The sequence below is a fragment of the Macaca thibetana genome, chromosome 11 (assembly GCF_024542745.1).
Source record: "Macaca thibetana thibetana isolate TM-01 chromosome 11, ASM2454274v1, whole genome shotgun sequence".
Classification (NCBI taxonomy): Eukaryota; Metazoa; Chordata; class Mammalia; order Primates; family Cercopithecidae; genus Macaca; species Macaca thibetana.
The window spans coordinates 74,829,687-74,844,956 of NC_065588.1; the positions used below are offsets into that span (position 1 = coordinate 74,829,687).

At 35.4% G+C, this 15,270-nt stretch overlaps 1 protein-coding gene across 1 annotated transcript; it reads left to right on the forward strand.

The window, feature by feature from the left end:
* Positions 1-963: 963 nt before the first annotated feature.
* Positions 964-1,425, forward strand: LOC126931636 (transmembrane protein 14B-like). Its single transcript, XM_050750011.1, has one exon. It carries the CDS (start codon positions 1,081-1,083, stop codon positions 1,423-1,425), a length of 345 nt encoding a protein of 114 aa, XP_050605968.1. The 5' UTR covers positions 964-1,080.
* Positions 1,426-15,270: the final 13,845 nt, after the last annotated feature.

The window sequence follows — 15,270 nt, forward strand, 5'->3', positions numbered from 1 at the left end:
GAACCTACCAGCTTGGAAGCATGGTGGATTTGTTATTATTGTACTGTTGTTATTAACATTTGTGTTAGTTACATAAAAATAAAAATAAATTATTGATAAAATTATTCAATACAAAATGAAAAGTTTTAGATACCATAAAGAGAAAAATTTGTGTTATAGTAAAAATGTTTTTATTTTATTCTCATAAATAAATGTTAGGTCTAAAGCCCACATTGTGAGAATTTTAAAAGAGAGGTATTTTCCACCAGTATTATGGCAGGCTACTCTTCTAAAAAATATTTTTTCCTTCATAAACTATTTAGAAATATAACAATCTTTCAGATTCACAGTTGAGTTCATAGGAAAATAAGAGAAAAATGCCCAGGGGCCAAAATCAGAGAAGAGTCAGGAAACCAGAGTGGTCATTTTGAACTGAACCTGCATCTGCCCCATGGATCATTACAAATCTCAGAAACCTAGAACCTTGGTCTCTTTTTTTTATTATTATTATTATTTATAGTAAACTTTATTTTCAATGATATTTCACTTAACATAATTTCAAAGTCAGTCTGTGGTCTAAGATGAGCCAAAGAACAGATACTCTATTTTTTCACACTGTTCCTCTGAGCAGGGAATGGGGTTTCAGGGTTCTCAATGTCAACACCTAACATTTTACCCTTGAGATTTACCTATAGATACAGAAAGAAGAGATAATATCAATATACAAGAATTGATCTCTATGAGGGTCTCAATAAGCTCATGCTACATCCTCATTATAACCTCTGTAGGGTTATAATGGTAACAACTGATTTTCCACCCCTCCGCCAAGTTTGGTGTCTTTTTTTAAGTAAAATGTCAAATGCAAAGATGTTGCACTTATTTCTCTTAATACATTGAAAATATGGAAGATGCAGATTTTTAAACCTTCATGAGTCCAAGCTGGAACATGACTTCTGCTAACCGCGTTTCCGGCGAGACCCTGGCTGCTGTGCCCCGCGGCTTGTGTGCGCTTGTGGGCCACGCGGGCCTTCGGGAGATCGGTGCGGATCCTTGGGGAACGCAGGCCTGGGGTAGTCTCCTTTCTGGACTGAGAAGAGAAGAATGGAGAAGGGCCCCTTCCCATTAGTGCCTTTGCATTGGTTTGGCTTTGGCTACACAGCACTGGTTGTTTCTGGTGGGATCTTTGGCTATGTTAAAATAGGCAGGGTGCTGTCCCTGGCTGCCGGGCTGCTCTTCGGCGGCCTAGCTGGCCTGGGTTCTTACCAGCTGTCTCAGGATCCAAGGAAGGTTTGGGTTTTCCTAGCTGCTACATCTGTTACTTTTGTTGGTGTTATGGGAAAGAGATCCTACTACTATGGAAAAATCATGCCTGTAGGTTTAATTGCAGGTGCCAGTTTGCTGATGTCCGCCAAAGTTGGAGTTCGTATGTTGATGACATCTGTTTAGAACCTTGGTCTCTAAAGTTCACTCAGAGTCAAAATAAAAACAAAAACTAAACAACAACAACAACAAAAACAAAAACACTGCACCTATGCAAGGAGAATAAATCACCGAGGTCCCTGGGGCTCTTGAAAGACCAGAGTCACAGTGCAATGGAGGATTGAGAAACAAATCTATTTATTGCCTTAAGGAGCCAACAAGGAAGAAGTCTGTGTAATCTGCAACATGAAAAAAAATTTCTGTGAATTAAAACCCATAGTACTACTCTGCTGTAAGCTTGAAGTTTGCATTTATATTACCTATAAAGTACATAAAATTAGAAACATAAATTATAGTGATTACAATTTAGTAGCCTCCAGAGATGTGGCAGAAGTAAAAGGAAATATTTTCTCAAGGGATATACCTACATGCCAGGTCTCAAATAATTTACACAAAGTCCCACAAAACATGGATTCACAAGCCCAAATTACAGAGAACATAAAGAAATAGTCCACTAGGAAAGAAGTCATCAGAAACATCAGTGTAATTAAACCTGCAAAAATATCATATAATTGGGAACATCAGAAAAAATTTTAAACATAAATTAAATATATACATAAAAAAGAAGAAACTATAAATGTAAGCAGATGGATCTGAAAAGAACAAAATAGAATTTGTAGTAATAAAATCTATAATTTTGGAAATTAAAACGTAATGAATAAATAAAATGTGTGCGACCCAGCTGAAGATGAAATTAGTTAACTGGAAAATTAAAATGAAGAAATTACATAGAACATAACAAAGCAAAGCAAAAAAAAAAAAAAAGGAACTTTACCTAACAATTATGAACATGTATTCCTCTCAAGTACACTTGGAACAATGCAAAACACTCTCTAAGAAGAATGTAATAATTTAGAAAATAATAAAAGCAATTTAAAAGGAGCAAGTGGAAATTTAAAAATACATTCTAAAGAATAAGTCTTATGACAGGAAATATTTTGAACCATACAATTATATATAGCAAACCTCTGAAAAACAACCATAGTGAAAGAAAACACACACCTTAACCACTGGCATTGAATAAAATTGTGAGATAAACATTAAACCAAAGCACTTAGAAACAGGCCAAGTTTGGGGGTGCACACCTGTAATCCCAGCATTTTGGGAAGCCAAGGTGGGAGGATCACTTGAGGTCATGAGGTGTAGACCAAACTGGGCAACATAGTGAGACCCTGTCTCTACAAAAAATTTAAAAATTTAAGAAATTAGCTGCATGGTAGTACACCTATAGTCTTAGGTATGCAGGAGGCTGATGTGGGAGGAGGCCTTGACCCTAAGATTAAAGGCTGCAGTGAGCTATGAAATAAATCCAAATAAAATGGAAGAACTGGAAAAATGAAGATAAAAGCAGATATTAGAAATTAATAAAGCTATAACTTTATTTTTTAATAAAGACTATCATAATAAACAAATTTTGACAATGATCAAGAAAAAAAGAGACATGAGTAAATATTGCTAAAAAGGAAAAAAATATAATAGACTAGCTTCTTACCTTGCACTACACACATACACACAGACACACATGTATCAAAATTACAGATTGATTAAAATATGAAAAACAAAATTTACAGAAAAATTGTACAATAGCTTTTGTTAGGAAAGGATTTCTTAAGATACAAGAACCAGTAACCATGAAAGAAAGATAGGTACATTTTGCTGCATTAGGATTAAAAATTTCTATTTATAAAATGTGACAATTATAAGGCAGACAGAGAAAAAAAAATGTTGCAACAGATCCTACATTGAATTTTACATTCCAGGTACACTGGATAATATTCAATGTAATGGACAAAGATTCAGTTCATAGACTTTATAAACACTATCTCCAAATTAATAAGAAAAAGATAAAAATATGGTAGAATTTGAGCAAAAGGTGAAAGACATTGCCCCCAAACCCAAAAATATGAAAAGATTAATTTCACTATTAACAAAGAAAATCCAAGTTAAAACCACAATAATATATAATTTTATACTGGATTTGTTGAAAAAAAGTTTCATGATTCAAAAGGATGGATACATTAAAACTACATTGCTGACAGGAATGTATTTGTATACCCTCCTTAGAGAGAAAATTGACTATACACTGGTAAATAAAAAGTGCATATGGCCTATGAAATCACACTTTTAGGTTTGTAGTCCAGAGAGACTCTTGAACAAGGTAACATGCGTAGTTGCAATCTTATAATAGTCATAATAAATTATACCATATTTGGCTGGGCATAATGGCTCACGCCTGTAATCCCAGCACTTTGGGAGGCCTAGGAGAGAGGATTGCTTGAGCTGAGGCGTTTGAGATCCGGGCAACATAGTGAGACCTTGTCTCTATGAAAAAATAAAAAAAATGAGGCAGGAGGATTACTCGAGCTTGAGAAGATGAGGCTGCAACGAGCCACGATCGTACCACAGCACTCCCGCCTGGGTGACAGAGCGAGACCCTGCTTCAAAAAAAAAAAAAAAAAGTATATCATATTTACATAATAAAATACCATACAGGAGTGCAACCAAATGACCTATAATCATTGATAAATTTCACAAATGATATTAAGTAAAAAATTATTGCTCAGGGATATAAATAAAGTGTCAAAGAATTACACAGACAAAATTAGGTGGGTGCTTTCTTCTGTGGAATAAAGTATAAAATAAGAGAGTTTTACACAGAGACCTTTAACTCCATTAGCTGGCTAATGCATTCACCATATTACTTATATACTTCCTCTTGTCTGATAATTTGTGGAGTAATAGATACAAAGGAAAGAGAAAAGATCTGCTAATTTTTTTTTTTTTTTTTTTGAGGCAGAGTCTCGCTCTGTCTCCCCGGCTGGAGTGCAGTGGCGCGATCTCGGCTCACTGCAAGCTCCGCCTCCCGGGTTCACGCCATTCTCCTGCCTCAGTCTCCTGAGTAGCTGGGACCACAGGCGCCCGCCACCACGCCCGGCATTTCTTTGTATTTTTAGTAGAGACGGGGTTTTACCGTGTTAGCCAGGATAGTCTCGATCTCCTGACCTCGTGATCCGCCCGCCTCGGCCTCCCAAAGTGCTGGGATTACAGGCGTGAGACACCGCGCCCGGCCTAACTATTTTAATCTTCTTTTCATTAGTATTATATGGCCTACTAGTATACCATCATCTTTTTTCAACTCCAGAAAAACCTTGGCTGAATACCTTCTGGAGTAACTACCCCACTATATGAATGTTTAATCTATATATTTCTATTTTTACGTTCTTATTCTTATATTGTTCCAGAATCACCATGCTTTTTGAGCAAATAGTGTGAAAGAGAAAATGTGATGCTTGCTATGCAACAAAAACTAAAGAGCACTGTCACCATCTTTCAATTGTTTTCATAAGTTTCAAAAAGGATTTGGTATCAAGAATAGGTTTGGACTCACAGCTCTGCAAGCAGTTTAGTTTTTTAGAGAAATTTTTAAAGGTGCAAAAGCAAAAAGTTCCAAAGTTTAAAAAAAGAAAAAAAAATCGTGGAGTCCTGTTAATTCACTGTCATTAGGTGAATTACAGAATGTATGTCTAGCACATCCTGCCTCCGTTTAATTAAGGGTTGTAAGTATATTCAGTGATATAAGCAAGAAACAAAACTTGGTTGCTTCAGGAACTAGGAGATGTGATATAATTTCCTTTGAAAATATGTATATAGAAAATACAAGCAACTGCAAACCATGAAAGTAAGAATAAGACGTATGTAGCCTAAACCAAGGAATTTGGCACTAAAAAGGTACTAAGTGTTGCTACATAGGTGAATGATTAATTATTACAAAAACTAGAAAGAACAAACCTTAAACAAGCATTTTTGATGAAATAGAGGTGCCACTAAAATTGTAGTAGGGAAGAGGTTATCTGTAGTGTGTGACTCTTATGAGATGATAAAACCATTTATTTGAAGCACAACATTCAAAGGAATTATGAGATGATTGTACAATAAGATTACATTTAAGTCCTGAATGAAATGAATGAGGTCAGGAAATGAGCCTAAGCAAAGAACATCTTAGACAAAGGATATAATACAAAGTCTCTGAGCCAGAAGCATTCCTGGTGTGGAGATTCACTACACACAATAGCATCTTAAAGGCTCTGATAAGTCCATCTTTCAACAATCATTTTTAAATATAATTATCTCATCATTTCTCTAATTTGTTTGATTCCAAATTGTGTTTGTTATTTTAGAGTTGATTTTCCTTAATCACCTATTGTGTTATGCTAGACATTTCAGGTAAGTGTCTCAATCATTTTGCAAGTTTTTTTTTCTTGGCAAGATGAAACATAAATGCAAGTAAAATGCCAATGCATAGAGTATTCCCTGGATCATTTTAGTAAATTCGTGTAAAGTAAATAAAATGCCAGATGTTATGATAGTTTCATTAGAATCAGGGGCACTTTTTTTTTTTTTAAGTGGTATTGTCGTTACACTGCTTGAATCAATCAACTGAGCTCAGACTCCCTGACACCAAATTGGTTTCTGCCTTCTACTGCTCTGGCTCCATCATTTAAAAGTCTCTGCTGAAGTAATTTTATAGGTTTCATCTTGTTTCATCTTTGGTCAAAAATTGCTTCTGCATTGGATATAGAATAAAGTTGAAATTTTGTTACCCAATATTCAAAGTTCTTTTTTCTAATTAGACTCCAATCTACTTTTCAAAATTATTATCTCCTACATTAGCCCCACTTGAAATTTTCTATACATTTCCCGTTCTCAGTGTTCTGTACCACCTAAAATAATATTCCCCTTCCCCAATATAGATTTAATCTATGCTAATTATATTTCAGAGGCTATGCTCTATAAGGGCTTTTCAGCACTACCACATCTCACAATTATCTCCCTTCCCAATTTCAGTGACATTAGTTGTCTATACCACTAATGTGAGACATTAGATAATTTGTTTATTTTAAAGTTATCCTAGTTATGGAGATGAATGCATAAAAGTCATAATTATAGAATTATGGGCTTCTGAAAGGCAAGAATGATTTCTATCTTTTATCTATTAGAACCAAAGAGTTATCAGCTCATAATAAATACCTAACAAATATAGGTACAGAAATTGATGAAATGCCTACGTATAAATTATAATACACTGAAACTCACAAAGGTCTCCTTCACTGAAAATCCATATGTATTTTAAGTTTGCTTCAACTAAAATATTAAATGAATGATTTCCAAATTTGACTGTATCCAGGTTTATATCAGAAGGTGAGATTGAATAAGGCTTGACGCAGAATCTAAACTTCACGTTTATCTATATACTCTGTTTACTTCTAAGGATATAGCACAAAGGGAATATTTTTTATTTAAAGTGAATTACAGCTGTGCTGTGAAGCAAGTTCTTTATAAAGACTGTAGGTTCTTACAACTTTGGTTTAAAATGCAACATAGGAAAATGTTGGATATTTGAGGCCATGCTTAATATATTTCTATTGTAGTATCCTTTAAAAGCAAAAAAAAAAAAAAAAGCATTTATATGACAGTTTTCCCCTGTAAAAGTCCTTATTTATATGATACAAGCACTCTGTTTTGTGCTTAAACTCTTCAGAGGGGTAGCATCAACGTTCTTGGGGAAGGATTGTATATGTGGGTCCCTTCCCTAGAAGAATGGTTGTTGATATGGCTGCTGCTTCTACATCTTGAGTTTTTTAATTTGCTTTTTTTAAGGCATTGATGCTGCATGATTCAAGTCTGGTGCTTGGCCAGGTGTGTTAATTTCAATAAATGCTTTGTGAGTTTGGTTAAAATGAGAAACAAACTTATACATACAATTAATTAATTTGCCAATAAAATTGTGCTTATTCCATTGACATTCTTAGGCACTGTTTGGCTTGTTCCACAATACTTTTCCTATTTTCTCCTCTTATTCCCCACATACTTTATAAAGTGTGCTTTGTATATATTCTCTCTTTCCCTACACATGCATATGTATAGTTGATATATATGTATTTAAACATATGGACCTATGTATATACATAGATATGTATATAAATATATGCATTTGTACATACATATCTACCACTATGCAAATTATCTCCATATATGGATATATCTGATTTTAAATACATATGACACAGTGTTAGTTTAGCAACATAAAGTCACATTTACTATTATTGCATATGTTATCACCAATTCTCATTTCTGAGAATTAAATAAACCGAGGGATAAAAAATCTGACCCACTAGCTGTATGCAGAAGTACAATTTTATTGGAACACAGCCACACTGATTAGTTTATATATTGTTCATGGCTGCTTCACTGCTGAAAGCCCAAATTGATTAATTGCATCATGGAGCAGATAGCACCACAAAACCTACAATATTTATCATGACCCTTTACAGTACAAGTTTACTGACACCTGATTCAAAATAAGAAAAAAACATGTTATTGGTTTGCCTATATCTTGAGACCCAGGTGTTGTAGATCCATTGATATTCTTCTTCTTGACATCTCCCTTTATTCAGTAGTAATGGGAGTCTGACGCAATCATTCAATAGGACATTATTTGCCACCCATTCTTTTGTTGTCTGAGGCATTCAGTTTGAGATTATCTCCTCTCGGAAATGTGAAGAATGTTATAAGGAGATCTCAGAAGGTGTAGAAATTGAGCATAATTCAGAATTACTTTCTTCTAAAGTTCTTTTGATTATGCAAGGCCTAATTAGCAAGCTAAATCATAACACGAAGAATGTGTTTGCTTTGCAAAATCAAATCAATTGCACAATTTATGTTCCCTGCAGCTGCTACTTCCCATTTTTATAGAAGCAGATCCATTCCAGCTGTGGTTATGAGCAGCTCTTCCTTCTACTCTTTGACTGCTGAGATGTTTCAAACTCATCAATACAGATACCAAGATGCCAACAATCATAACTTGTAAGCAAATTTCTTTTAAAGAAATCAGTGTTTTGAAATTGAAAAATAACTAAAATTTAATATATTGTGTGTTTAGCAAGCCCAAGGAAATAGAACAATTCATACTGTTAGATATTAATGTATCAATTTCAAGGTTAATTACATTAACTTGGGAATTGAATCATATTAATATTTTTATGTATCCCAAACCTGACACATTAAATTTGTGTTTTATGATAAATTCTAAAAATTAACATTGAATAATATTTTTGTTTCTTTATAATATAACCTTAAGCAACTAAATAGAGGCTACATCTCACTTTAAAGAGACAACCAGTTTTGTGTTAGCAAGAAACAAACTCAATTGCAATTCTCAGTAAATTTTGTTGACTGTCATTTTCAAGCATTTACATCTGGGCAAAGTCTAAAGTATGGGTTTGGGCTCAATCTTATCAATATGTGTTTTGCTTGATAAATCTCTGGCAATGTATTATGTTCTAGTTTTTAAATTCTATCAACCTTTTTTTGTATTTTTATGGCATTAACACCAGAGTAGGACAAACAGCAATATTAAACAATTCTGGAATTTTAAGAATATGAATTATTTTTAACCAAAAGCATTAGATTAGAACTGCATGCAGTAAATGCAAATGGAATCACACAATTGCTTAGATAATAAGTGTAATGTATCCCCGTTCACAGACCACTCACTCTCTTTAACTTTTCCTATGTGTTAGGAAGTTAGATGGAAGCTGAGCGTTTAGCCAAAATTATTTTTCATACTTTAGCATAAGCATATCATTGCTGTACATTTGCTAATTTTCACTTCATTTTTCTAAATTTCTAAGGATAACATATAGTAGTATGCAAGATTATTTGAAAGTCTAATAGATTTGGAGCTCATACATTAGCCTAAAAGTTTTATTTGTGCAAGCAGCAATTATCTTTGAACCACTCTATTTATAAAAAATGTAATTCAAGAAAGAATACTTACATGACCTATCTTATAATACCATCAGCACCAGTTAAGGAAAAGTTCCTGAGCTCCTCCCAGTCCCTGAATCGTTCAAGAAGAGTTGTATGTATGAATAAGAGAACCGTTTGATGGGGGTACCTAGGAATAGGGAAAATTCCATGGTATTGATTCATCATTGCTGAAGTGTATTCCTCAAAATAGCAGTAGCTAGTATCCCACAATAAAAAATATTTTTAGAATAGTTTCCCTAATTTATTAATTTTTTGAAAACATTACATAGTGTTTCCCTTTGACATTAAGTGTTCATTTGTGTATTAAAAGCTCTGACAAATCCTTACACGGAAATTCTACATTTGTTTTGTTTTGTTTTGATTTGATTTGATTTATTTTACTTTTCATTCTCCAACTTTATTTGATAATAAAACATTTCTTTAAGTAGCAAATATTAGCATCCTTTGGGAGAATTATTCCAGAAAACACTTTGTGAAAGAGATAAATAGGTCTTTGAAAAAAGGACGAGAACCCACATGGAGATGAGGTATACAGTACTTATGGGATACTGGCCAGACTCGCACAGATGCCAATTCTAGGTTCACTTAGGTATTCTTTGCTCAGAGGTGACCTGTGCAAAAGAAAACCCTCAGAAAAGCACTGGGAGCACAACAGTGACTCTGACACTTCTTAGAGGAATGTTCTACAACCAGCAGACACGTTTCAAGGAATTTTCCATTGTTCTCTATGATACTGTCTGGGAATTTCCATCTGCTAAGAACGATAGGCTTCCTAAACGTCACATCCTTTATCAAAACATAGCCAAGGGCCAATCATACCATTTAACAGTGAACCAGAAGAGTTTATAAAACACATTTTTTCCCTAACTAGTGGTCTTTGGCCTTTTGGTAATTAAGTTAAACAAACATTTGTGGAGTCTTTACCATATATATTTATTCCTGTGTTAAGGTTGGCTATAGAAAAATTACAAAGGAAAGGCCTTAAAGAAGTAACAATTAACCACAATAAATTATGATAAATGCTTTACAATAGAATAATTAAAACGTAATAGGAAGATCAGGGTGTTGGGAAGAATGCATTCTGCTTGTGAAAGATGTAGAACATGGACAAAATTTCATAGAGTAGGTTATATTTAAGCTGGGGATCGGAAATAATATACCCCATAAAAAAGGACCTGGAGAGCTGCTACCTAGTACTGTACAGAGCCACACCGTTAAGTCGGGCCACCGATTTTCAGGAGCAACTCTATCAGGATCGGGAACAATTCTATCAGGATTGGCACTGTGTTACCTATACCAAACAATGGTCTTGAATAGTAATGGCTCCTGATATGGTCATTCAACAAACATTTGAAAATTTCCTATATGCAAAGCATATATGCAAATAAATCCAAATCTTTACACATTACAAGTAAAGCTCCCTGGTTAATCCCTCTAGTTTGCTCACTATTGGAAACATATTCTCTATGTATTCTGTGGATTTTGTACATTTTCTGTTATTTCTAGATCCCTTTATTTAGACATAGGTATGGGATAGGTAAATGAAGGAAACATATATGCTATTGCCTCTTTTTTTCTTAAAAAATTTGCACATGGGTACTGAGATGGCATTTTTAATAATACATTTTATTCTCCAGTTCTTTCATAAGTAAAACCTTGATACATGGCCATAAGAAAATGCACCTCTGCAAGTGAGCTGCACATATTTAAGTAGGGTGATATTAAAAGTTGAACATTTATCTTTAAATTTAGTGATACATAATAAGTGTGTGTGACTAAATCTAGAAAAATATTTAAAATACCCATACACACATACACATATGTAAACACACACAACAATTCTTAGGATGAATACTTTATTTCTCCTCAAAGCACAGTTCGAAACAAATCTATTTAGGTTAAGGGGTTCATCTTTGTAAAATTTCAACTTGTAAACAATGTCTTACTTATTCCTTGATCCTTAATATAATAAACTAGCCCTGCTGCACAATTAAAACGTGATATCCGTGTTGTCAGATCTCTCAAAGGTTGCAGAAAACCTGTGTAGTGTGGCACAGGTGCATGCTATCAGGGAAGAGAAGCGTTCTGCACAGATGTTAACAAGTGTGGAAGTTATACATCATCCCACACCAAGTTCTTAGCAGTTAATGTGTGACTGCCTTCTAGACTGGCTGGTCTGCTTGTTCCACACATACACACTCACTATGGTACTCTCTCAGAATTTCTACACACGCCTCTATCCAGCCAAAAATCTGAAATGATTTCTGAACTTTTCTGACCTTTTTATATTTTTTAAAGAAGAAAATACTATTTCTTAGTAATTGTCTACTAATTAACAAAGGGGCTAAATGTACCAGCGGCATTCAAGAACAACTACCCTACTAACAGGAGAGTACATGCTATATCTTGATTCATTTTGCTTATACTTTACATTTTCAAAAGGCAGATGAAGCAATGAAGGTTACTGTATTCACGTGGGAAAAGTAAAGTGAAATGATAATTCATTACTAGATGGAGTCATTTAAATTATAGGAAAGAAATCTTAAAAACTTTGCGTGACACTGCATACTGACTGGAATGCATGTCTCAACACTCTATATATTCCACACTTATTCAAAAGTTACTGTTCATTACTGGAATGTAAAGATAGTTGCACATGAGGAATTGAGGACAGCTTTTCTGGAACTAAAATCTTTATCTTTTCAAAAAGTCTGCCTCTTTATCTTTGTGTTCTTTATATAATATGCTTTTGTGAGTTAATTTATAATACAAAGTGCTGACCATCTTCTCCAGCTCCTTTTCATCAGATTCTTTCAGACAGGATTCTTACAAGATGCAAGAACTCATCCTGAACACCTGAGACATAGCTCCAGAGCAGCTGTTGTTTGTTAAATCTCCTCTTGTTTTCTGATTATTACATTTCATAATTAAAAGTAGCCTATCATATTTTCTGATCATGATTCTGGTAAGCCTTTACAAACACACACACAATTTTAGGCTTCCATTCTCATGAGGCTGCTAATTTATCTATTCTAGTACCCACTGTCGTCATAACCAGGGTCATTGAGGAGTGTTCCATAACACTTACCTGTATAGTATTGGGTCCTTGGGGGAAAATGACTACATCATTGTGAAATTCATAATAGCAAAGAAGATAGAAACATGTCTTAGACTTTATAAAATAGGTTGACAAAAATTGTCATAATCCTTCCCCCTGAAAAACCTTGAAAGGAAAAAAGCTTAAGAAGTATCAGTTGATCAAAAAATAAAACTTTGATTCTACAATTAAAAATATTCTCATTGAGGAAGAATTGGAGTTTTATCCAAACAAACTAAAATGAAATTTTAATTAACATTTTCGAGGCCGGGCACGGTGGCTCAAGCCTGTAATCCCAGCACTTTGGGAGGCTGAGACGGGCAGATCACAAGGTCAGGAGATCGAGACCAGCCTGGCTAATACAGTGAAACCCCGTCTCTACTAAAAAATACAAAAAACTAGCCGGGTGAGGTGGCGGGCGCCTGTAGTCCCAGCTACTCGGGAGGCTGAGGCAGGAGAATGGCTTAGACCCGGGAGGCGGAGCTTGCAGTGAGCTGAGATGCGGCCATTGCACTCCAGCCTGGGCGACAGAGCGAGACTCCGTCTCAAAAAAAAAAAAAAAAACATTTTCAGAATTGCACATCCTATTTACAAACAAGTTACTATATGTAGACTATAGTTAAGACCTGTGGTGGTTTAATCTTTTGAGTTTGGGGTTGAAATTCTCACTTCTCCCCAAGTCTTTTACTTTGAGTAAGTTACTTAAGCACTTGAAGCATCTATGTCTTCATCTGTAAGTGGGAATAACAAAATTACCTGTCTCAAGTTTTTGATGATTAGATTGAATAGCATTATAAAGCAATTAGCTCAATGCCTACTTTGTAATAAGTATATTATACTGATATTCATAAAGAAGTAGGAGAAGGAGCACTTAAAAAAGAAAAAATATAAATATAAACATAAATAAGGTAAGAAACATTGAGGCATCAAAGATGGTGAGACTTTGAAAATATTCTACGGAAAATACAAGGCCTACAACTTCATTCATGTTTCAGGGTCACCTTCCCAGTGAAGACTTTTCTGACCACTGATTTAAGATTGCAAGTATCCCTCTTTCACCTTTAAACTCCTATTCTACTTCCCTTCTTAAGCTCATTCATCAAGCACCTACACCAGTTCCTGCCTTACAATAGGTGCTAATAGGTGTTGACTAAATGAATAAATGAATCAAATGAATGATTAAGTGGAACAAAGATGGAATAAACTCGTTGCCTAGGGGAGGTGCTATAAAGTTAACTGACAATAAAAAGCATCTTTACATTTATCTTTTCCCATTACAAAGAATGTTTTCAAAATAAAAAGGAAGAGACAAATATTGAAAAGGAGAATAATCTTTGCACAAATGAGGATAGACCAATCTGTGCTGGACTAAAAATAAAGGTTTCCATTTTATAGTGCAAAGTGGGCCTGAGACTCCTTGGCAGGAGACACGGCTTTACCAGCTGTATGTTGTGTTGCTGGTGTCTTAACCACAGGGTGGCCAAGTTCACTAGGAAGAGTGGAAAATTGCACAAAGATTGTATGCCTGGAATTATATATTATATTTCCCTCTCTCTCAACCTCCGCTCTCCCACCCCCCAAAACACACACACACGATGTCTCACCAATTACTGGCCTTTAAAACGTAGTCACATGGTTCACATGATGCAATCACATAACTGCAAGGGAGGCTGGGAAATGGTCCTCTAAATGTGCCCAGGAGTAGGAAACGGTTTTGTGAATGCTCCAGACGCTCTCTGACACAATGCTCAATATACAGTCATTTTAAGTGAATATGAGTTCCAATCCCAAATTGTCATTATGGAAGGAATTTGCATATTTAATTGTAGAATCAGTAACAGTAATCATATTTACATTTTGATAAAATTAATGTCAAAAAAATTAAGGTGGGAAATGTTTCCTCAAATTTTGTTTTTACCAGGGTGAAAAATACAAGCTCTAAAAAACTTCAAACTGGAAAACATGTAAGTTTTCTATACAACTCTAGAAAAGATGAAGAATCAGACAGTTTATGAACCTCCCAAAAGGAAGTGAAGAGAGCTGGGAACTAATGTGGGTTCACTAAGGAATCACCATAGTTGGCATAAGTATTAAATTAGTTCATGACCTAAGAAGGCCTAGACAGACAACAATGGAGTGAATAAAACGGTGAAGCTTTATATTCTCAGAATTTACTGAAACAGGGAGACAAAACTATTATCCAATGTGAAAAAACAGGCATTAGGACTGGGCACGGTGGCTCATGCCTGTGATCCCATCACTTTGGGAGGCTGAAGTGGGTGGATCACTTGAGGTCAGGGGTTTGGGATCGGCCTGGCCAACATGGTGAAACCCCTTCTCTACTAAAAATACAAAAATTAGTCTGGCATGGTGGCATGCACCTGTAATCCAAGCTACTGAGGGGGCTGAAGCGGGAGAATTGCTTGAACCTGGGAGGCGGAAGTTACAGTGAGCAGAGATTGCACCACTGCATCTAGCCTGGGCTACAGAGTGAAACCCTGCCCCCCCCCCCCAAAAAAAAAAAAGAAAGAAAAAAATAGAAGAGAGAAGAAAACAGAGGTGTTAGTAAACTATTAACCAGTGTAAATCAACCATGTGAAAAATATGATAGGCCAGGTGCGGTGGTTCATGCCTGTAATCCCAGCACTTTGGGAGGCCAAAGCAGGCAGATCACAAGGGCAGGAGTTTGAGACCAACCTGGCCCATATGGTGAAATCCTGTCTCTACTAAAAGCACAGAAATTAACCAGGTGTAGTGGTGCATGCCTGTAATCCCAGCTACTTGGGAGGCTGAGGCAGGAGAATCACTTGAACCCGGGAGGTAGAGGTTGCAATGATCTGAGATCATCCCCACTGCACTCCAGCCTGGGCAACAGAGCAAGACTC